The following is a 25,019-nucleotide window of genomic DNA, read 5'->3' on the forward strand; positions in this document are numbered from 1 at the left end:
AGAAAATTTCAGCCTGGGAAATTACTGCCTGGCATTTTTTTTTAAACTGGCAACATATTTTAAGTAGGTAAATACAAAAAGGAAAATTTGAAATATTACTTCTCACCTAATTATGGAAAGCATTTTTAACAGGAAAACCTTGCTGTTACTATATACATGTAATTCTTCTTTCATGGTTACTGTATATTATTATATTATATTGTGAGCAGCATATTCCAGCTTAGATAAATGGTAGAACTTCATCTGGCTATAGTACTGCTAGGCAAAAAAGGTTTTGCTTCTCAAAACCTTTATCAGAAACTGAGTGGAACTTCTAGGTAAGTGATAGAGGAGAACTTTCCTTTTTACTTTCTTACGAGGCCAGAAATAGACAATTGACAAATTGAAGGAAAGGGAGCAGGGTTGGCTTGCAGCTCTTTGGAGTGAGTGAGAGTCTGGTTAAGAAAATAAATATTGGAGGCAACATGGTCTAAAAACTTGGTAAACTAGTCAGCCATTGAATCAGATATGTGTCCTTATCAGCTTAATGTTTTATGTTTCTTGGATGTTTCTTTCCTTTAAAAGAATTTCCTTTTTTATGCTTGGTATTATAAATTATGTTTTTATTTTTTAATCTTTTATATGTTTCAATTTTATTTTAATCAATAGATATCATTTACCAGGGAACTCTAATGGTCTGTCTGGTGTTTCATCGTCTTTATTAATCTCTTACTCATAGCTGATTTCTTTCATTTCATTTCATTTTTATTTTTATTTTTGTTTAATTCCAGTATAGTTAAGGTACAGTGTTATATTGGTTTCAGGTGTACAATAGGATGATTTAGTATTTCCATACATCATCCCATGCTCATCAGGCCCTGCTAGCCTGCAGCTATACTAAATAGAAGTGGAGAAAGGTTTGATTCTGGCCATTGTTAGGCAGAGTTTTAAACAGAGAACAGCGTGCTGTGTTGCCATCAAAGATTAAAAGAGAAAAAACCCTCCTTAAAAAGGTGAAAACATTAGTGAGATCTCCCTAGGGCAGCCTCAGGAGGTTCCCTTCTCACAGCTTCTCTGTGCTATTTTCTTTTCTGTCTTTCATTAACCACAAGTAAAAGCCAAATTTTAATAGATACATACTCTCTTAACTTCTGGATCATGTATATAAGAATTAGACATTCTTTATCACCTTTGTTCCAATAATGTGTTATTTAAAGGTCAGAATTTCGGTCACTTAGCAGTCAGTGGCACTACTTCCTGGTGTTTTTGTCAGTCTTAGAATTTGAAACTGCTTTCACAGAATCTTCCACGGATTTAAAAGGAGGCAGATTTTTCCTTAGTTTCAGGGGCCTAGAGATTTTGAATGTGTGAGTTTAAAAGAAAGTGAAGGACCAAAATATTGGAAATGACAAACCAGGACATTTGGCGAGTCAGTGGTGTAGTAGGGAAAGATTTTATATGTAGGTATAGCATGTGGTCATATAATTGATATGGTTTTAAGGACTCAAAGAAGTCTTCCCTTGCTCATTAGTGCCATCATCAAAACAATAACAACAATCCTTATAAATGTAACTTCACCAGTACGAGTTTTATGATTTCTTTGGGTTTTCACCATAGAGATATAGGTCTTTTTATTTCATAATCTTGAGATACAACATATATAAGATGTATGAGATTTTAAAACTTTTTTATGTGAATAAAAAGCAGTTTTATTCTCTTAGATTTTATTCTCTTAAAGTAGTTTGAGATTCACAAAAAAATTATGAGAAAATATAGAAAAACGCCCATATGCCTCCCTGCTCCCAGTTATGCACAGCCTCTCCCCTTATCAATGTCCCCCACCAAAGTGCTATATTCATACAACTGATGAACCTACATTTGAATATCACAGTTACCTAACGTCTACAGTTTACATTAGGGGTCACTCTTGGTGTTGTACATTCTGTGGGCTCGTTAGAGCATGCATCCATCATTATAGCATCATACAGAGTATTTTCACTGCCCTAGAACTCCTCTGGGCCCCACTGACGTTTGCCAACCACTGATCTTTTTTACTGTCTCCATACTTTTGCCTTTTCCAGAATGTCACATAGTTGGCATCCTATAGTATGCAGACTCTCAGATTGGCTTCTTTCACTTACTAATGTGCATTTAAGATTCCCCCCCATGCCTTTTCATGGCTGGATAGCTCATTTCTTTTTAGTACCAAATACTATTCCATTGTCTGGATGGACCACAGTTCCCATATCTGTTTACCTACTGAAGGACAACTTGATTGCTTCCCAGTTTTGACAGTTAGGAACAAGCTGCTATAAATGTGTGTGCAGGTTTTGTATGGACGTAAGTTTTCAGTTCCTTTAGGGTACGTACCAAGGAGCATGACTGCTGGTTCATAGGTAAGAGTATGTTTAATTTTGTTAAGAAACTACCAAACTACCATTTTGAATCCCCACCTATAAAGAACAAGAGTTCCTGTTGCTACACATCCTTGCCATCTTTTGGCATCGTCAGTGTTCTGGACTTCGGCCCTTTCCAATAGGTGTGTAGTAGAATCTCATTGTTGTTTTAATTTGTATTTCCCTGATGACATGTGATGTGGAGCATTTTTTCACATGCTCTTTGCGATCTATCTTCTTTGGAGAAGTGTCCACGTTAATATTTTTAGGTGTTTCAAATGGCTACAATTAAAAAAAAAAAAAAAGATGCCTCATATTCAAAGCTAATCCAATGGTGGTGAGCAAGAAGGTGGCCTGATCCTCAGTCTTCTATTGGGCCTGCTCTTGTTAGTTTACTTTTCTCACATTTTGTTTCCACAAACTCCTTACTCAAACTTCTATCATTAAAAGAATACTCCAAGTCAAAAATTTTTTCTCTTCCAAAAAGAAAAAAAAATCTTGAAAAAGCAGTCTTTATTGGCTATGGCTGTTTATTTTTTATTTACTTTTTACTCTACTGTATTCAGATTTTTTTTTCTTCACTCTAGGAAAGTCATCAGATTTTTTTCCCTACCTCTTCAAGTAAACTATGTCAGAAAAATCTACCAATGATCTTTGCCATTTTGTGTTAGAAATATTTTTGTCCTGTTATTCATGATTTCTAACTCTGTTAATCATTCTCTGTTTCTTACAACTATCTGTTCCCTTCTATGCTAGGGCATTGTAATCTCCCTTTTACCCTCTTAATTTTCTCACTGTTGTATTTGTCATCATTGATGGTTTCTCTTCCTTTCCTTACTCATTGAATGTTAGTTTTTCTCACATTCCTTTCTTTCCTTTCTTGTGTTTTCACATTCTCATTCTCATGCCATCAAACATCACCTGTAAATAGAATGGTGCCTATGTTTTTATTCATATCCTGAGCTTTTCTCCTAAGTCCAAAGTTGTCTAGACAATTAATTGTGAGATTTTACAACATAAACGTCCTGTGGAAGTCTGCCCAAATGTCTGACCTTATATCATACCATATTCCCTTTGGTTATTAAACTCGTGGATTTCCAAAATACTGAGCTTGTTCTCATCCTTGGTGCCATTAGTTTCTTCTAGTTGAAATACTCTCCCTCAAGGTCTTCTTATGACTGCTTTCTTTTTGCCCTTCAGCTCAAATGACAGCTTTTAGGACAGGCACTTCCTGATCAATCATTCAAAAACAGAATTGCTTCCAGTATTCTTTTTTTTATAACACTTTTTATTTCTTATGGATTATATCAGTCCTTGAAATATCTGGTTTATTTGACACTTGCTTATTAGTTTATCATCATTCTAGCCATACTAGACTATAAGACCCATGAGATCATGGATGTTCTTTCTCTCCTATCTCCAGCATGAATAATAGTATGTAGGTACTCAATACTCGGCCCTAAATATATTAGATGAATGAGTAGACTAATAATTTCAAGTTCAGCTTGCAAAAGCCCATTTATTGTTTTCTCTCAGCCTGGTCATCCACCCCAGCTTTATTTCCTTATCCTGGTGAATTCTCATCTACCCATGCATCTAAGCCAGAAAGCTTGGAATCGTAATTCCTGCAATGACCTTAATATGTAGTAATCACAAGTCCTATCAGTTCTACCTCTTAGCATTTCTTCTGTCCATTACTTCCTGTCAGTTCCTGGCCTGTCCTTTTTTTTGAGGTCTTCACCTCTCCCTTGGGCTAATTTAATAATATCCTGGAAAATCTCCTTCTTTTGTCTTCCATACCTCCAAATATTACAAACTATTAGAAACAAAAATAAACCTTGATTGTATTACCACTTCCGCCTAAGGTTTTTCAAAGTCCATTCCTATTTGCCAGACTCATTAGAATTAATCCAAGAACATTCAGAGTCCTGCCCTGGCCTGTCTCTCTCTCCCTCTAATTTTAACTCAATTAAGATATCTCCAACAGCCCTATTAACCAGTTATGTCAGCAACGTACTTGAGTTTAGGCCTTTTTGATTTTTAAAACTTCCTTGTGTCCTTTTTGCTTGAGCTGCAAAATATATAAAAGAAATTATGGATAAGAAATTTAAAATGGAATACTGACTCTTTCCTCTAGATTTTTTAATCTACTTCATAAACTCTTACCTTTTTTCCTCAGGTGACTAATTAACGTATATTCACGCTTTAAAGGTTGAGCTGTAGAGGACACTCCTTACTATCAGGTCTTGGTCAATTAGGGCTGCCTCTGAGAGCAGTTGAGAGCACAGAAGACCCCACTGCCTGCCAAGAAATCTGTTATCAAAATAACTATCTAAGGCTTTTCCAAGCCAGAAGGGAAAAGTAATCACTGAGGTTAAAGAAACAAAGGAAAATAAAATTACTAAGAAAGTACTTATCCAGCATGAAAGGCACAGAGCATGAAAGGATCAAAAGAAATAAACTAGGGTCTAACATATGAGTGCATGAAAAGTTAGACAAAATATAATTACACTGTTATAGCATTTTTACTTTGATGTTTCTCATGTGTTTAAATCAATAGGATCTTTTTAAAACTACTGAACAGGTGTTGGAAGATTAACATATTCAACAAACATTTATGTTACCCACTTAGAAAAGTTCAAAACACAAAATGTAAATCATGTATATATACACACATATATTTATTGGTAATTCTAATAGACATCATTAAGGATTTCTCTTTATTTGGTCATCTAATATGAATCAAGTATCTTGAGAGTAAAAATAGTTGTTTCAAACTTCATTCTTAATATAAAGGCAAATATGTTTTTTTATCTTTGTATTTCAAATACAGTGACCAGGATTGACATGAATGTGTAAAAGTTGAATTTACTTTTGCTCTAAAGCTAATATTGTAAAATGGCTTCTTTATTGCTGGAATAATTAGCAACTTAAAAAAGTCATGATTCTCTCATTCTTATTTTGAGTAGAATAAGTAGTGTGTTGAGATGCAGGAAAGAGAGTTCTTCATTTCAGCTTCCCTGCTCAGGTCCCTTACTTCTGGGTGGTTATGGGGATGTTCACTCAAGCACCCATACTGTGCTTGCTGTCTCTTCTTCCCCAACCCCCCATATCTCAGTTTTCTTCTCTCTTTCCTAGGTATGTTTTGCATGGAAAACCATTCTGGTTCCTTGCTTTTCAATCTTATAACTCAAATACAAAAGTACACCTGATTGGTTAGGTGGCTTACTGTAAACACAATGTAGGAACCACAATTTTGCAGACACCAGAATGGGAGAAGTTGCAAAAGTGGATTGTGTTACTTCTAGAAGACTGTGTTATATTCTTGTCTTACTACGAAGATAACTCTAAATATTACTTTGTGCATTGCAATGGTATATATATTTTTTATTTTATAAGTTTATTTTTTACTGGTGTTCAATTTGCCAACATATAGAATAACACCCAGTGCGCATCGAATCAAGTGCCCCCCTCAGTGCCTGTCACCCAGTCACCCCCACCCCCCACCCACCTCCCCTTCCACCACCCCTAGTTCATTTCCCAGAGTTAGGAGTCTCTCATGTATATTTTTAAAATTATTTACATTATGGAATAAATACCTGTATTCAGTGAATCTCAGTTTCCCTAATACTGGTCACTGATGTAAGATGGCATTTGAGCTTCTTAGAGTTTCCTAAATGTAAATACTATAATTTTTATTTCAGTGGAGGAGGATCTTTTACCAAATCATGTGGGAGAAGTTCTTCTATAGGAAGACTTATTAAGCGGTCATTCTGCTGATGCTGGAGAGTTGAGTTACCACTTACTTCCAGGCCTCTACAGTTAGAATTCAGAGAGTATTGTCCCATTCAATATCACCTACTTGTACACAACAAATCAATTACCAAGAAGCATCCATAATTGGAAACATAGCATTCATTATTATCCCCACAGTTTTACTCATTCTGAGAAAGATTATTAATTTGCTTTAATCTATTCATTTATTGTTTTGTTTTCCCTCCCAAATTATGACTGTGCTTAGTCTTTTCATATTTCTCTATTTCTAATGAGTAATTAAAAATAATTGACTCAAACACAGAAAGGGCTGTATGTAGGTGTGTATTTTTTTTTTTCATGGTTATAGGGAACTGGGTGATATTTGACTCAGAAGATCCAAAGTCAGCCTTCTCATTGTTTCATTTGTATTTTAGTATGCTTTTGTCCTACATGTGGTTTTGCCATATAACTCTTGACCTGTATAGCTATAATACATTTCTGTAATTTATAGTTAGTTATTCTATGGGTTTATTTTTTTTTTCTGAATTGATGAGGGCAGCTGATAACCATTTCTTGGGATTTTTCCAAGGTAAAATCTATGTTCTGTATGTTTACTTTTCATGTTTTTAAGTGTCCACAGAAGTGTTTTGGTTTGTTTTTTTTTTGTTTTTGTTTTTGTTTTGTTTTGTTTTGTTTTGTTTTGGGGGTTTTGTTTTTGTTTTTTGTGGGGTTTTTTTTTTTTTTGTACTTTGAGAAGTTTTAGATTCCTTCCTAAGAGGTAGAGAGATGGTGACTACCCTTCTTGCTATGGATCTTTATTCGTTAATCTCAGTTACCATAATATAAACATTCTCTTCAAGTCATCTGAATCTATCCTTAACCAGAAACACCAGGCTCTTGGAAAGGTTATAACCTCAAGCTACCCGTTCTCCAATATTTGTGAAAATTGGCATTATTTGAAAAATAATTCTTGGAGGATTACGTAAAACCATGCATTCTATTTGTTCCCTTAATTAAGGCATATATTACCTCTGGATCAATCTAGACAAGGATAGACTTGTATACAAACAATTCAATATAATGTGTACGCTTATTAATCTTCTATGAAATGGTGATTAATAACTACCTTATGGGTTTATCATGATAACTGAATTAAATACATCACATGAAATATTATGTGCGCTTCTTAGAAAAAAAATATGAGTACTCAAAAATGTTGGCTGTATTTTTAGAAATTCATACCTATAAGGTATAAGAGTGTTCCTTTCTGTCTGAGGACCAATAGAGAAGTATCACAGAGTGGGTAACACTTAAAGTGGAACATGAAGGGATGAGTAGGAATTTTGCACAGAGCAAAAGGACATAAACGAACAGCATGCACAAAGGCATTGAGATGCAGCAAAAGGTAGTAAAAGGTCTGGTTATATAGAACATAGTTATGAAGTTGAGAGGTTTAGATTTTATTCTGGAAGTGAATAGTGTCTATTAGATTTTTGTTTGTTTTATTTAACTGTGAGTCTTAGAAATAATGGAGAATCTAAAAAGAATTATCTAAGATACCATCCATAGTACTATGATAACATTAATGGATAGCAAGTCTTAATTTGGGCATTAATTTAGTTACTAAAGGAGTTGGAAAAATATTGAAGAAAATGAAAGTATGTGGCATGCAAAGATTTGAAGTATACATGCTGCTGTGTTTTGAGCAATATTTATTTTGAAGATTTAATTTTCAATTGCCCTCTGTGTATGAAATTATTTTTAAATGCTCTGAGATAACATTATTAAAAAGAATCTGTCATTGGAAAGCAATAAATTTCTCAACTTGTATGCTTTGAAAATTTGTGTTTGACAATACTCTCTAAGCAAAGCACTATAAAATACTTTAAATATTTATTTACCAGACTTTTTTATTTATAGGAAGAATACATGTAGTAGAGTTAAAAAATCTAAACAGAAAAAGACCTAGATACCATCCAACCATTAATATAGTGCATGACCATGACATAATTCTAGTCCTTTCCTGGGCCTCATTCCTTTATCTGACTAAACTGATCTATCTTTTTTCTGGTGAGGTTGAAGCCCCACTTTTGGGATGATTACTCATCATCCATTTCTAAATACCCAAACATTTTATGAATAAAACTTTGAGCCCAAAGTGGCTTAGAGAAAGAAAATACAAAGTTCTGCTTACAGTTACCACTATTAAATACATTTTTGAAAAGTCATATAGGAAGGACATTAGATTAATAATGTGGCTGGAGATAAAAGTTAAAGGTGGGATCCCTGGGTGGCGCAGCGGTTTGGCGCCTGCCTTTGGCCCAGGGCGCGATCCTGGAGACCCGGGATCGAATCCCACGTCAGGCTCCCGGTGCATGGAGCCTGCTTCTCCCTCTGCCTGTGTCTCTGCCTCTCTCTCTCTCTCTCTGTATGACTATCATAAAAAAAAAAAAAAAAAAAAGTTAAAGGTAACAGTGATAAATCAAAAAATGAGATGAATTTTAGAGTTTTAAAGTATACCATATGCAAATCTGACAACTTAAATTTTTAGTACATTAGTAAAATCTAGAGATGTACTTTTTTACTTATTCTTATGTATTTACCTTTTACATAGGGATTTTACAATTTACTTATTGCAAAAGCATTTACCTAAATATCTCTAGATGGTTCAACAAAGTTTTTAAATGTTCACTTGGGCATAGATCAACATAGAACTATTTTTCTCTCATTTGTAAACTCATAAATATGAAGAAATTTACTTTTTATTAGGAAGCTATGCTATGATATTTATGATAGTCATTAAATTAACAAACACACTTAAATTTTTGCCAAGTAGTAACTTAACTGATAAAATACAGTATAAACAGTAGCCTTCTATGACATGATAATCTCAGTCATATGAATCAAATTTTCCTTGTTCCTAAGGTTAGAAAATGCATCTGCAATCACAATTAGTTATATAGTAGGTGAATTGTCATTCTTGAGTCAGTATGAAAAGGACCCCGGTTATTTGTCAGTTAGATATTTCTACAATTATAATCATGAAATACAAATCTAGGGATCCCTGGGTGGCGCAGCGGTTTGGCGCCTGCCTTTGGCCCAGGGCGCGATCCTGGAGATCCGGGATCGAATCCCACGTCGGGCTCCCGGTGCATGGAGCCTGCTTCTCCCTCTGCCTGTGTCTCTGCCTCTCTCTGTATCTCTCTGTGACTATCATAAATAAATAAAAAAAAATTAAAAAAAAAAAAACAAATCTATAGCAGTTGATGTGGTAACTGAAATATAATCCATAAGCTTGTTCTCCATCTGTGTCAGCCTGTAAGAGTACTTCTGTGGAATGCTAGGACTCCTGTAGATGCTTCTTGGAAAATAAGTTTCTATAAACAAATATTTGGGAATGTTGGATTCAACAAAGAGAAGCAAATTGTGTTACTTTTGTTTCAGTGTCAGTCAGCCAGAGGAATCTTAATTGCGGTACTAAATTCATTTTTTGTGTGATAGCTCATGGGACTATAGATATTCCACAGGATATATTTTCGGAAATACAGTTCTGTTTAGAAACATTTTACATAAAATGAAATAAGGCAAAATAAAAACTGTAGCCCACCTGGCCTCAGCTACTCAGAGGAAGGTAGGGCTCAGAGCTTTTCTGGGCAGAGAAAAGACAGCACTGCCCCAGGCTTTCATAAACTTACTGTTACAGCTTCCTTTATTCTTTAAAGTGGAAAAGGGGAATCCAAATTGAGGCAAAAAAAAAAAAAAAAGAAAAGATTAAAAATATATTTTCTAGATACACTAGTAGAAATAAAACTGTAGTTTTAATGTAAGGTTTATTATATGATGGACTTGAAACACATCTAGTGCAAATCAGAATAATTGCCCTTCTCTTATGAAGTCAATCTGGAGAGTAAAGTGTGGAGATTGCTTTTCTTCTACATGAATTACTTGTTTTCTTTAAAGAAACAAAAAAATCAACATAAGGAACTCCCTAAGAGTTTTCAATACAGATGTCTCCAAAAGGGTTATTGCTGCCAAGTTTTTTTTTTCCCAATGTCACATAATCTTTGTATAATTTATAAATGATAACAAAGTAATCAGGCCACATTCATAAAAGCCCAGTGACACATAATTTAGTTGAATCTGAGGATTAGAATTAATTGTCTCTCTTTGTTCCAAGTTCTAAATCTTAGTAAATGATTCACTGCATGTCATTACAGCTTAATATTTGCATGAAATCACAGTTTAGCTGGCATAATTTAACAGCAATTAAAAAGCTATTTAATCGTCATGCAAATTGGTATGAGGGCCCTTGAGTAAGAAGGGTGTCTGCCTTTTTTTTTTTTTTTAAGTATCTCCAGGCGGACAGTTATATACTTGTAGACACCCATAACATAATTGATAACATTCTTCCTATTCATGAAAATATAAGTGAATAATAATTCATGTTTTCCATTATAAGTAAGAGTAAAGAGCAACAATATGAATATGTCATTCTGTAGGAAGACCTTACTATGATAATGATAATGTATCTTTATCTCCCAGGCATAAGTCGAAGTTGGAGGTAAAAAGCTACATGTGTCCCTGTGCTCCAGCTGAAATGCTTTCCATATTTTCCTTTCTGAGGAAAGACATTTCTGTAACTCTGAAACATGAAATGGATAAAGCAAAGAATGCAGAAACCTTTTAGAAAAGCTTACCATCCCATTTCTAGGTCAGACTTTAGGTGATATACATACAGAGGGCTCAGGTCCCTACCCATCAGGTTGCTGTTATCAGGATCCAGCAAAAGGAAAAAGGAAAATATAAACTAACAACTCTTAATATCTCAAACCCAATTCATAGTCATGTAAATTTCTGAGTAATCTTAGGCTACTCTAACGCCGTATAACAGATCTCACTAATGAGTCCCCTGTACTTACTCTATTTCCTACACTGCAGCCAGAGTGTTCTTTTAAAAACACATTACCTCCGTATATAAAATCTCTAAGTCTGTTCCTGTTGTACAAAGAAAAAACATCCAGACTCATTCCAAAGAGCCTAGGAGTCTTGTACTTTCCAACGCCTTCTTCCTTAAAACTCATTTCTTACTTTTTTTTTTCTTTTTTGCATTTTAGCCACAGTGATTATCTACCAGTTCCGTGACTATTTTAAGATCTTTCTTGACTAAAGAACCTTCTATCCTTAATACTCTTTTCATTCTCTGACATCCTCTTCCTCATCACCTATATGAGGCTTTCTCAGAACATTTCTCAGATTGGTCCTTCTCATAATGTGTGTGTGTTTTTAAAGATTTTATTTATGTATTTTGAGAGAGAAGAAAAGAAGAGCACATGAACATAGGTGGGGAGGGGGAGGAGCAGAGGAAGAGGGACAAGTAGATTCTGTGCTGAGCCTGGAGCCTGATGCAGGCCTTGACCCCATGACCCTGAGATCATGACCTGAGGTGAAACCAAGAGTTGGACACTCAACCAACTAAGCCACCAAGGCTCCCCTGGTCCTCCTGATAATATTTATTTCACATCATTTCCTTTTAATTTTTTCAGTTGTACTTATTATAGTTTGAATTCTATTCTTTTGTTTAATGTGTGTGTGTGTGTTGCCATTCGACTAAAATGTGCATAACAAAGTAGGAATTATGTCTGTTACATTCACACTAAGTCCAGAATCTAGCCAGGTTATCTGGCACACGTAGTAGTCACTTAAAAATAAATATTTATTTCATGAATGAAGGACTGTATCTTGAGATCCAAAAGCAGCCTATACCAAAACTTGAATTTCTTTCTATGGAAATAATGTTGCAGATAATTCCATGCCACCTTCTAAGCAAATTTTCTTGGTAGCAGAAATATAAAGAATTGTTTTACATTTTTTAAAAATGTATGACAGGGGAGTTATTTATTATATTTATACAGGGCACCTGGGTGCCTCCGTTGGTTAAGCATCTACTTTTGGCTCAGGTCATGGTCCTGGGGTCCTGGGATTGAACCCTGCGTCAGGGTCCCTGCTTAATAGGAATCCTGCCTTTCTCCCTCTGCTGTGCTTGCTCTCTCTCTGTGTGTGTCAAATAAATAAAATCTTTAAAAATATTATTTTATTATATTTATGTGATGAATCTGTCAAAAGCATAGTCTCTTATAGAAAGGAATCTGTATTATTTCACACATAATGTAGTGCCTGACACCTAGTAGACCTTCAGTTAATGTTTATGCAACAAATGATACAAAACTGGGCTTTTAAGTACTTGCATAAGTATAAAAGATTATTAACACAATTTTAAGAAAAGATTGAAGTAGTTAAAGGATAATTAAGTACTCTATGCAGTGTGATCTGTATAGAAAAGTAGCAAGAAAGAAACATACTGTGTTTTTATATATGTATGTTGGTATTTTTTCCAAATTTACAAAATGGTGATATAATTATTAAAATATAATTTAAAACACCACATAATTTAAAACGATCTTTGCCTATGATAAATTTCATTAAACAAGTTTTCAAAGTATAATCACCATATCTTTGGCTTTTGATATTAAATATTCATATGCATATACCAGAAAGCTAAGATATAGATCATCTTCACTCCTAAGACTCCTTTCTTACTAGACTTAATCAGATATTTTAAACCATATTTCTTTTTGGTTCCTATCAGAAGGGCTCAAACCAACATACAAGACAAATGTTTATTGATGAAGTTTTCAAGTTAGCACCCTTCTAATTCATTGACCTATACATGTACATTTGTTTTTTAATTGCTTTTCTCTAGGGCCACCCTCAGCTCCTAGGAATGTGGCTTTTAACATCAATGAAACAGCCCTTATTTTGGAGTGGAGCCCACCAAGTGACACAGGAGGGAGAAAAGATCTCACATACAGTGTGATCTGTAAGAAATGTGGCTTAGACACCAGCCAGTGTGAGGACTGTGGTGGAGGACTCCGCTTCATCCCAAGACATTCTGGCCTGATCAACAACTCTGTGATAGTACTTGACTTTGTGTCTCACGTGAATTACACCTTTGAAATAGAAGCCATGAATGGAGTTTCTGAGTTAAGTTTTTCTCCAAAGCCATTCACAGCTATTACAGTGACCACGGATCAAGATGGTAAGTTCCACTGCCATTCTCTCTAAACAAACCCATAATTTGCTTTTGATGCATAATATCCCTGGTGGACCTATATTCACTGAAGTGCACTTGTATTCTCTATACACTAAAGAGGTGATTTTCTGGTTGTTGTTCTTATAGGTTTCTAAGGTCTAGAAAGGTACTTTTCATATTATTTTTTATTAGTAAGGTTACTTAGATATAATGCTTCTCTCTAATGTTTATGCATTGCTTTTGATATAATCCTTTACAAATGCATCTTATTGAACAAGTCCCTATTACTTACCAACAAATGTTCTATATAAAAAAAAAAAACGTTGCTGAAAAGAAGTCACTAGTGAATTTAAATTCAGTTACTTATTTTGCCATTCCTTTTCCATATCAAATAAAACAAATAGTAAGAATTAATGTTAATTATAATTCAAATCTGTGTTCTAAAAACACTGCAGCCAACATGCTTAACTGTGATCCACTCTGAAAAGAAATAGCAAAAAATATCCGGAAATGCATCCGAAAGCTCTTGTTAGGTACCCTTTGTAAAAAGTTGTTAGTTAAACTGTCTTTTTAAAAAATCCAGTTGATTTCAGTTAAATGTTCCCTTCATAACAGTATAGATTTTTACTGCAACATAGTTAAGCACGAATACCCTTATGATTTTTATCAGTATATATTCTCTTTAAGTCCCTTGTAACACAATTTATTGCAGTACATGATACAGGAAAAGCATCAGAGATTTTTAAAACTCCCTTTGGGAAGCATTCATAAATTATGTGGACACATACATGATTGTCTTATAGCAGAAAGTATAGTTGTATATGATCACATGTATATTAGACAAGTTTATAAAAATAAAACTATTCTTAAAAAAAAAACTATTCTTATGCTCTAACAAATGCCACAGTATGTGGCTCACACAATAGGAATTTATTTTCTCACAGTTCTAGAGACTAAAAGTTCAAGAATAAGGTATCAGGATGGTTGGTTTCATTTTTCAGCAATAAAAAGGAACAAATTATTGATACATACAACCGGGTGAACTTTAAGGGCTCTAATGTTGACTGAACAGCCAATTTCAAAGAGATGCATATTGTGTGATTCACTTCTATAATGTTCTTGAAATAACGTAATTATAGACATGAAGAATAGATAAGTGGTGGCCAGAGCTGGGGATTTGGGGAGAGGGAAATGGCCATGAAGGACAAGAGAGAGCCTTGTGGTGACCATAGAGTTATGTATCTTGATTGTTGTGGTAGTTACATGAACCTACATATGTGATCAATTGCATAGAGCTATATACACACACACACACACACATACACAGTGGATTTTACTAATGTCAATTTTCTGATCTTGATTTTGTGCCACAGTTATGCAAATAGTTAACACTAGAGAGTCTGAAACAGTGTACAGGACCTCACCATACATATTTTTGTCAATCTATAATGATTACAAAATAAAAAGTTAAAAATGTTGCCAAAACTGTAAAATGTGCAGGAAAAACCTTAATATTTTATTAAAATATTTTAAATGAATAATACTTTTTTTAAAGTACTACAGATAAATTCACTTTGCTGATAATCTTCAGAAATGCATCTGATAAATAAAGCAAAGTCAAATAGTACTGTACAATCATCATCTTGTATTTACCATGCAGTTTTCCCCTTCATTTAGCAAATAGTTACACACTGTAGAATTTGCTTTATGGCTTTTATAAAGGAATTCCTATTTCCTCTTTATTTTTTCTTCTTTTCCGTAAGATGAACAAAATCTGGTCAAATATATCTTCAGGATAAAATAGATTAGCATCTTCTATTCCTTTCTGCATTAGCAGATTATACCTAAGGCCTTTTGGCTGCCACTGAGCCAAAAAAATACAACCTAGAACTACTATTCTTAACTATGTGGCATAAATAATTATGTTGGGGGAAAAACAATTTATTACTTTAAATAAAATATGTATGTAACTGTTTACATAATTTCATACGTATTGCATTGAACAGTCTTTCTAGGATTAAAAGAGAGTTCATTTAGTCTACTTTTCCACTTAGCAGAGGACAGAATATAAATTGTTTCTCAGTTTTAATATGGGAGAATTCATTAAAACTATATTGCTCTGAAGACAGAAGGTTAATTAGGCACAAAATAAAATATGGTATCCATATATTGAGACTATACATTCTGGAAGGTTAATATTAAGCAGTCCTCCTCAGCAAATTTCACTTTATTGAAGAATATTAAGAAACAATTATTGTTAACTAAATTTAACTGTGTTTTAGATATAAATAGTATGAAAAATCTAAATGTACTTAAATTTTATTTGAAAAGTACATAAAAGACCCAACTCAGCTAAAATACTGCCACAGTATCAATAAAATATTATGACCAGCAGGAATAAGACAAGGATGTCCACTCTTAGCACTTTTATTCAACATAGTACTGTAAAATCTAGCCACAGCAATCAGAAAACAAAAAGAAATAAAAGGCATTCAAATAGGTAAGAAGTCAGACTTTGACTGTTTGCAATGGACATGATATTCTATATAGAAAACCTAAAAGATTTCACCAAAAAAGCTGCTAGAACTGATAAATTCAGTAAAGTTGTAGGATACAAAATCAACATACAGAAATCTGTTGCATTTTTATACACCAATAATGAAGCAGCTAAAAGAGGAATCAAGGAATCAGTCCCGTTAACAATTGTACCAAAACCATAAGATACTGAGGAATAAATTAACTACAGAGGTGAAAGACCTGTACGCTGAAAACTATAAAACACTGATAAAATACATTGTAGATTCCAAAGGGAAAGGAAAGACATTCCGTGCTCATGGATAAGAAGAACAAATATTGTTAAAATGGCCATACTACCCAAAACAATCTACACATTTAATGCAATCCCTATCAAAATACCAACAGCAATTTTCACAGAACTAGAACAATCAATCCTAAAATAGGTATAGAACCACAAAAGACCCTGAATAGCCCATGGAATCTCAAAAAAGAAAAGAAAAGCTGGAGGCATGACAATTCTTGACTTCAAGTTATAATACAAAGCTGTGGTCATTCAAACAGTATGGCACTGGTGCAAAAATTGACATGTAGAGCAATGAAAAAGGATAGAAAATCCAAAAATGAACCCACAACTATATAGTCAATTGATCTTCAACAAACAGAAAAGAATATCCAATGGGAAAAAGACAGTCTCTCCGACTGTTGGGAAAACTGGAGAACAATGTGCAGCAGAATGAAACTGGACTGCTTTCTTACACTATCCACAAAAGTAAACTTAAAATGAATGAAAAGCCTAAATGTGAGATCTGAAACCATAAAAATCCTAGAAGAGAACTTAGGCAGTAACCCCTTTCACATCAGCCATTGCAACTTTTTTCTAGCTATGTCCCCTGAGACAAGGGAAACAAAAGCAAAAATAAACTGTTGGGACTACGTCAAAATAAAAAGCTTCTGCACAGTGAAGGAAATGATCAACAAAATTAAAATATAACCTAAAGAATGGGAGAAGATATTTGCAAATGATATATATGGTAAATAGTTAGGATCAAAATCATATAATCAACTTAAACTCTAACACCCTTGAAACAGATAATCCAATTAAAACCGGGCAAAATACATAAACAGCCATTTCTCCAAAGACGTCCAGATGGCCAACAGACACATGAAAGGATGCTCACCATCACTTACCATCAGGGAAATTCACATCAAAATCACAATGAGATATCATCTCACACCTGTCAGAATGGCTAAAATCAACTGAAAACTAGCAAGTATTGGTGAGGACGTAGAGAAAAAAGAACCCTCTTGCACTGTTGGTGGGAATGCAAACTGGTGCAGCCACTGTGAAAAACAGTGTGGAGGTTCCTCAAAAAGTTGTAAATAGAGCTGCCCTATGATCCAGCAATGGTACTACTGGATATTTACCCAAAGAATACAAAACAGTGATTCAAAGAGATACATGTGAAACAACAACAACAAAGGTTACATGCACCCCTATATTCTAGTAACATTATTTACAGTAGCTGAACTATGGAAACAGCCCCAGTGTCTATATATGAATGGATAAAGATGTGGTGCACATACAATGGGATGTTACTCAGCCATCAGGAAGAATGAAATTGTGCCATTTGCAATAACATGGACGGAGCTAGAGTGTATTATACTAAGCAAAATAAGTCAATCAGAGAAAGACAAATACCATATGATTTCACAAAGTGCAGTGTAAGAAACAAAAGACAAATAAGCAAAGGGGGAAAAAAGAGAAACAAACCAAGAAACAGATTCTTAACTATAGAGAACAAACTGATGATTATGAGAGGGGAGGGCAAGGAAGGGATGGTTTAAATAGGTGGTGGGATTTAAAGGGTAAAGTTTTCGTGGTGAGCATGAGGTGATGTATGGAATTGTTGTACAACTGAAACTAATATAACACTCTATGTTAAGTACTGGAATTCAAGTAAAAACTTAAAAACACAACAAAAATATTCCTGTATACAGATGGCACTGAGCCATTGAATAGTGACATACATTTCCCTGGCACTAATACAAAAAGTATTACAATCACCTTATGAGTATGAGTGACTATCCCCATGTCACAATTTTGAGAGACACTAAGAAGACCTTGTCTCACTGTGCCTGAAATTCTGACATTAGAGAATCACATCTTTAAAAATGCAAATACTTTAAGCAAGGGTAGCAGTATTAAATAGTTCAATCTGCATGTATCAGTTATGCTTTTAATACCATATCCTACTGTTGAGTGAAAAAAAAAAAAGGAGCTTATAGTAATTGGAGTCTCCTAGAACCAGACTTCATCTGTTAGAATGTGTGCCAACCTTAATAAGATAATAGTTTTACTGCTGCAAATTGAGGAAGGCATTTTCCATCATCTCACTTGGGTATCTTTGGAAAATCTCTTTGAAGCACTTGAAAGTCACTTTCCAAAGTTATCTGGTAAGTAACGCATTACAATTTTGTTGGACTGAGAGGACAACAGTCAAAGATTTTTCTCATTATCTGTAGGTTATGTCTCATTGTTTTTAAACCAAAATGGAGAAGTAATACATGCTGTTCACAAGCTTACAAGCTTTTAATTTTTTCAACATATCTACATTGCTGAGTGAGCCTTTATGAACTTACACTCTGGTGTGGAGGCAGATAATAAAAAATAACTTGACAAATATATAATTAGTATGTGATAAGTTCCACAAAAGAGAAGAGCAAAGTGATCTCAGAGCATATAGTCTGTAAGTCTGGTGAATATAGTCTTCCTGAGGAACTGGCATTTAAATTAAATTTTATTCTAAGAGATGAGTACGCAAAATGAGACTGGGACAGGGGAAAGGATTCTGAGCAGAAGGAACCAAGCAGAGGTTAAGCAATTGAGGGATTAGGTACTGATGACTGATATACCAAAGGCATCTAAAGAGTTGACATATTGCAGAGGTATAGCAGAATTTGGGAGAGGAACTGAAGATTTAACTTAAAATTTGAAGAAATGAGTGTCTATAAAATAGCCAAGACAAGTGGGAGAATCATCCACTTAGCAGAAATTGCTGCTATGTTATCAGGGCCGCAGATAGGGGGGAAAATCAGCAAAGTAATATTGTTCATGAGGTGACACTTGTATGAGTAGGGAAATAAACTTAGAGACCAGTAAGTATAGAAAAGTGTATTATATTTTTACTACTTTTTGTGTGCACTGTGTAGAACATGAGGATAAAGAGGACATTTGCATTGAATTGCCTTTTCCTTCATGTAGTTGACTAATATGTATATATTTTCTCATTTTTAAGAAACATTAGGGAAACCATACTAAATAACCCTGACTTAGTTGTTTGCTATCTGTTTACAGTTAAGCAAATATTTAAAAAAAAAAAATCCAAATCACTTACAGCCACTTAGCTGTAGTTAGGAGAAACATTCCTTGATTATTCTGATTCCAGTTGGATAAATAAGATTATAGATTTAAAACTATGACTCTCATAATTAGGGATCTTTGCAATAAACCTTAATTAACTGGCTTCTACAATTCCTCAGAGCTATTTTTGCAATCTTCTATTTTCATAGTTTATTTAAATGGTTTTTAAAGGTGTTTCATTTAGAAAGCAACACCTAGAAAACATTTTATTTTATTCTTTAGTGCATGATAGGAAAACTAAGGTGTGTAGTTCAGTTAAAGGAATTATTCAGGTCATAGACAGTAAAGGAAAATGTTAATTATAGATAGTCAACCTAAAACAAATTGTATTTGTAGATATCCTGACATGTGCAAAAACCTTTAGGGACCATGTTCAAAGTGAAAGAAATGCTAAATTACAAACCAATTCTGCTGATATTTGCTAACAGGTCTTTAAAGCAATTACTGCCAGAACCAGATTGTCTAATTCTTTGGTTTCTTAAAATATACATTTAACACTCCTATTTCTGCCATTGGGTGACTATTCTGTATAGGTCTTGCCTTAGGCTCACATTTTGACTGGAGATTTCATATATTTGCTCAGGTATCAACAATTAATTGAACTAACATTGAAAATAGATTTAAATAAACAGAATTCATATATATTTATAAACTTGAGGTATCTATTTGATTTACAGTTCACTGCATTTTGGAAATACAGTCTATTTCAAAATCCAACCTTTTACACATTGCTGGAGTAGGTAATTAGGGACACTGTAAACATTCATTTGTCTTTACATCTGTATTATAAATTATTTTATCTCTGAATATCTCTCACAGCCCTGTCAAAATTCTTGACAGCAAATACTTATTTTTCCAAAATCTGTACAAGTCTATTCAAGTAAGAAAAAAAAATCAGTATAAAAATTTTATATGCTTACTAAATATACACTGAATACAAAGCAATAAGCTTTTTTAAAAGGCAATAATGATAATTTAAGAGGGATGCTGTATTATTTGTGTTTTTCATATTTCCTAAACACAAGAAAATTACATATTAAAAACTACAAACAGGGGTACCTGGGTGGCTCAGTGGTTGAGTGTCTGCCTTGGATTGGGCTCAGGTCCTGATCCCGGGGTCCTGGAATCAAGTCCCACATTGGGCCCCCCACAGGGAGCCTGCTTCTCCCTCTGCCTGTGTCTCTGCCTCTCTGTGTCTCTTATGAATAAATAAATAAAATCTTTAAAAAATAAAAATAAATAAAAACTACAAACACCTTATATTGAATATAAAATGCTCCTATCCCTTAGGAAGTGTTTCTGCTTTGGAAGTGCCCTGAATATTTTATTTCTAGACGATAATTGAAATGTCGGTATAGTTAATCATAGCTAAGTAACTTTATGGTCCAGCCAAGTGGTAAATTATAATAGAGTCCAGAGGATTGCAAACTTTTTTACTCCTGAGAAATGTCAAATTGCTTCCAGGTCTCGTGTCTTTTTGTGGCATGCATCTTTTGAGTAAATGAATGGTCTAGAAAAGGCCCTTAGACTTGAATAGTTAATCTGGTGAGGATAGTCCTCAGTCAACAAGTGCAGAAATTAAAGTACTCCCAGTCAGTTATGTTTCATAGCACATATGTTTCTATCTCACTGAGCCATAGCCATATATTTTGTAATATTTTGCTTTTCAAACCCATATGTGAGCTTCTTGAGAGCAAAGATGATGTGTTTTGACTAAGAATACTCTCAACCTACTTTGTCTGTAACTTCATAAATCACCATTGACTTGTGTCACAGAAATGGGGGATGGTTTGCGTTATCTTTCATTCATTTATTTATCTATTAATTCATTCAAAAATATTTATTGAACATTTACTGTGTGCTGAGAACTGTTCTGTGTACTAGAGGTATAGCAATTACAGGAGGAAAAACAAACCAAAACCAGCTAAGTGCCCCCTTGCCTTTGTGGATATTATATTCTAATGGCAAGTAGTGATATGTTCCATGACAAAGAACTAAATAGAGTAGGAGATTTGGAAGATAACGAAGCAAGCATTTTTACATAGGGAAAGCCAAAACTACCTCTCTGGATAACCTAAGACTTGAGCAGATCATGAGTTGAGGAGAAAATCTGTGAATATATAAAAGATGATTCCAGGCAGAGGGAATAAAAAGGGCAAAGTCTTAAATTTAAGCAGGCATTTGTCTAGAAAGTAACAAGAAAATATTATTGCGTATATTTTCTTTAGCACATACTAAATTTCATGCTCACTAAATCCTCTGGTGCTGTGCTTACAGAATTTTCAGCAAAAGATTTTAATCAACACTAACCCATCCTTTAATAGCAGTCATGGTTTTTCTTGGTGATCATACATTGCTGTTTAATCCTAAACTTCATTTTAAGCAGTTGGCTCTTAGAGTTATCAGTTGTTTCTCTGAGGAATTCTCATTTGCACATTTTGCAGGAAAGATAACTAAGTATTTTCTTTAGTATAAAGTAATAAGATCTTATTGGTATTATAATGCCTCTACTACTGCATTAACAATGTTAATGGCATTTGTTAATACAAATTGATAAGTAGTGGTGGAAGATTGTTTAGTAAAATATTCTAAATCCTTCAAAAAATGAATGTGGTTATTAGCAGTGAAGATAAATGTATATGATTATATGGTGCATAATCTGTATCTGCCATAGGATATAAGGCTCTACTTTACGGTAGGCATATGTCTAGCCAATTACTTGCTCATTTCCAATACAGTTCTTTGTTTGGAGATGGAAGCCAATTTAATATCATCAACTAAACTCTGCCTGCAAAACAAACTGGGTGATTTGGATAGCTGATTTGTATGAGGTTTTTATAAATATATTTTCCAAATGCTTCCTTTGTTTTAAATTTATAAAAGATTGAAAGAGTGTTAATGTGTAGTATTGAAACTAAAAGATTTTCAAGGTTGACAAATTATCCTGATCATTTTTGAAAATGTGAAATATCTTAATGCTTAAAATACTTTAATTTATAAAGATTAAAAACAAGTTGCCAACCTTTTAATCAGGCTGAAATTCCATATAGAATCTTTAGATTAAATAGCTTTTTCTTTTCTTCCATGTATTCCTCGGCACTTTTCTATTTGGTTTGGATTCTAGTCAGTTCCAGCTACATAATTTGTGATGCCCAGTGAAAAGTGAAACTGCAGGACCCTTTGTTCAAAAAGAAGGAGAAAGGGGTCATTAAAGGTACTAAAATATAAAGCCTTATCCTTCTGCAACTTCTCTCTCAACTTGTCATGGTGCTTTTTAATTGCCATTTAATGTCCTTATAAATAACAACAAAAATGCAATTTCAAATTATTAGCATGAACTTTACCATTCATTTTTATATTGCTCAATGCCACCTTTAAATACAAATAGAAAAACACTTAACTCCTCTGCAGGATCATCAAAATCACAAAATTCTTTCCTGTAGTCCCTCCTTCCCTATCACAGTCCCTAAAGGCATCTCAAGTATACCAGAACAGACACATGTAACCCATACTCACAAAGAGTGGGAGGAGAGAGAGGGGTCTCACCAGGAACTGAGCCAGCCCAGTAAATGGGCACTCCCTCTGCACAGGGATTCTTTTAAGGAGAAGAAGACACCCCCAATGCCCAAGTGGAAGGAAGAACCCCTGAGGTCTTTAAATCACCTTCCCAAAAGCTCCCTGCATGGGGTGGGTGAGGAACTTAGCCCCAGTAAGATGTGACCTCTTCAGAACACAGCCAACACACGCACATACATGCACACATAGCTTTCCACATAGCTGGTGCCTTATGCTACATCCTGCCTGTGCACATGTCCAGACCCCCACTGGGCACAGGACACAACCCAGCAATGTAATCCTGCCTCCTCAGTGGTCAACAGGATCCCCTAACCCAGGAGGAGGGTGTCAGCAATGAAGAGGTGAGGCAGGAATTGGAAGACTATCTGACAGGAACAGGGGGATCTGGCCAGGAAGACACATCTTGGAGATGTGGAATGGTGGCCAGAGGCTGGACTTTGCCTGAAACCAGGGCTCCAAGCTCCCCGTGCATGCTCATTGTCCCCTCACACTTCACTTACAAAACACAGCTTCAAAGATAAAATTGTTAAGAATTTCAAGATGGCAGTAGCTGAGCATTCAAATCCCAACTGAGGGGAGAGAACAGGGCTGATGGTAAGTCAGACATTCATGAAGCAAGCCCTGAGAACATTTTACAAAGTAATAATGTCATTGTTTTTCCCATTTACTGGTATGCATTAGTCCGCAAACAAGTATACTCAGTGACTATGCTGTATGCCAGGTGGTGAAAACAAGATGCATGCTTGAGTGTTTGAGCCCCATGTGCCCATGTGGAGCAGCCTACACTCAGCCTTTCATTCTCTGATTTAGAAGTGAGGGCTTGCCTGAGTAAAGGAAGACTCTGTGATATCTGATTCAATATACATTTTCAAGGACTGAGTGCCTGAAATACTACTTGGAAGACAGGTCCTTAAAATATGCATAAAGTAATAAATGATTAAGTAGTGCTATGACAGGAATGAATGGTGCCATTTCACTTGTCTAGTTTTATGAAAGAGAGCCCTAGTTGTTTGACCACACATTTGTTCTGTTAGGCACTGAGCAAAGCTTTCCGTTAATGAAAGATTAAAATAATTGAAAGTTCCGTAATGTACCCAATACTCTTCTAATTATTTTGACATTCTAATAGACCTAAGGTGAGACTCCATAACTATGATACCTTTATGCTTTGCTCTATATTGTTTTAAATTATTTTTTTAAGACTTATTTATTTATTTATTCATGAGAAACACAGAGAGAGAGAGAGAGAGAGAGAGAGAGAGAGGCAGAGACACAGGCAGAGGGAGAAACAGTCTGTGGAGCAGACTGCAGGGAGCCTGATGTGGGACTCAATCCCGGGTCTCCAGGATCACACCCTGGGCTGCAGGCGGCGCTAAACTGCTGCATCACCGGGGCTGCTCTGCTCTATATTGTTATACTGATCATTTCCAAGGTGTACTCTAAGATGGAAAGGTATTTTTTCCTCAAAACAATTATGATGTGATTTGAATTGTTTATATTCATCTTTTTAAATTGTAATCCAACTTACATATTTCTTAAGTAATCTTTCATTAAAGCCAGTAAATAATATGGCAAGGATGGTAAGTATACCTATATGTGAATATCTATTTGTGAATAGAAGTATACTTTTCATTCCATTTCATTTTGCCTTTTAAAAACTTTTTTTAACTCCTCTGCTCTAAGATATGTATTACCTTTTACTTTAAAATGCTCATGTGAATTAAAGAGCTCTCTATTTCGCTTCCTATTTCAAGGCTTCTTTATACAAATAGTGCACGATTGACTATTTTCTATCTCTGAGTTTAGATTATATTTTGATAAGTTTATTTGATAGTTATGTCCTATCATAATATTGTATTTTAAAGTGTTTAAATTACTTTTCATAAAGATAAGTGTGTTGGTCAGTTGCAGATATGAATTGCACATTCAGACTCCTCTAAAAATTGGGAGTAGGTTCCTCATTCTATTTTTATCAGAAGAAACATTTGATGTGTTGAATAGTTTTGAATATTTAAAAGATTCAACTATTTTCATTTAGCTGTTTTACAAAATGTGAGATACTTGTATTAAGAGCAGAACAATTAAACTCTATTTCAAATGCTACTTAATTATATATTTAAATTTAAACTATAACTGACACACAAAATTGTTTCCTAAAATATTTTCCACCATCTGAATTTTATTAACCTTTCTGCTGCCATGTCATATTAGTTTTATACTTATCCTACAAGGTGACAATTTTCATGTGCCTTAAAGAATCTCAAGAGACTATAGACTTCAACTG

At 34.5% G+C, this 25,019-nt stretch overlaps 1 protein-coding gene across 1 annotated transcript in view; it reads left to right on the forward strand.

Moving 5' to 3' along the window:
• EPHA6 (EPH receptor A6) overlaps positions 1–25,019 on the forward strand; it is an 870,413-nt gene that overhangs the window by 406,266 nt on the left and 439,128 nt on the right. Inside the window, 1 exon segment of the mRNA XM_072721173.1 lies at positions 12,892–13,227. Within this exon segment, the coding sequence (XP_072577274.1) occupies positions 12,892–13,227 (336 nt within the window).

This window comes from Vulpes vulpes, chromosome 1, assembly GCF_048418805.1.
Source record: "Vulpes vulpes isolate BD-2025 chromosome 1, VulVul3, whole genome shotgun sequence".
NCBI classification, from domain to species: domain Eukaryota; kingdom Metazoa; phylum Chordata; class Mammalia; order Carnivora; family Canidae; genus Vulpes; species Vulpes vulpes.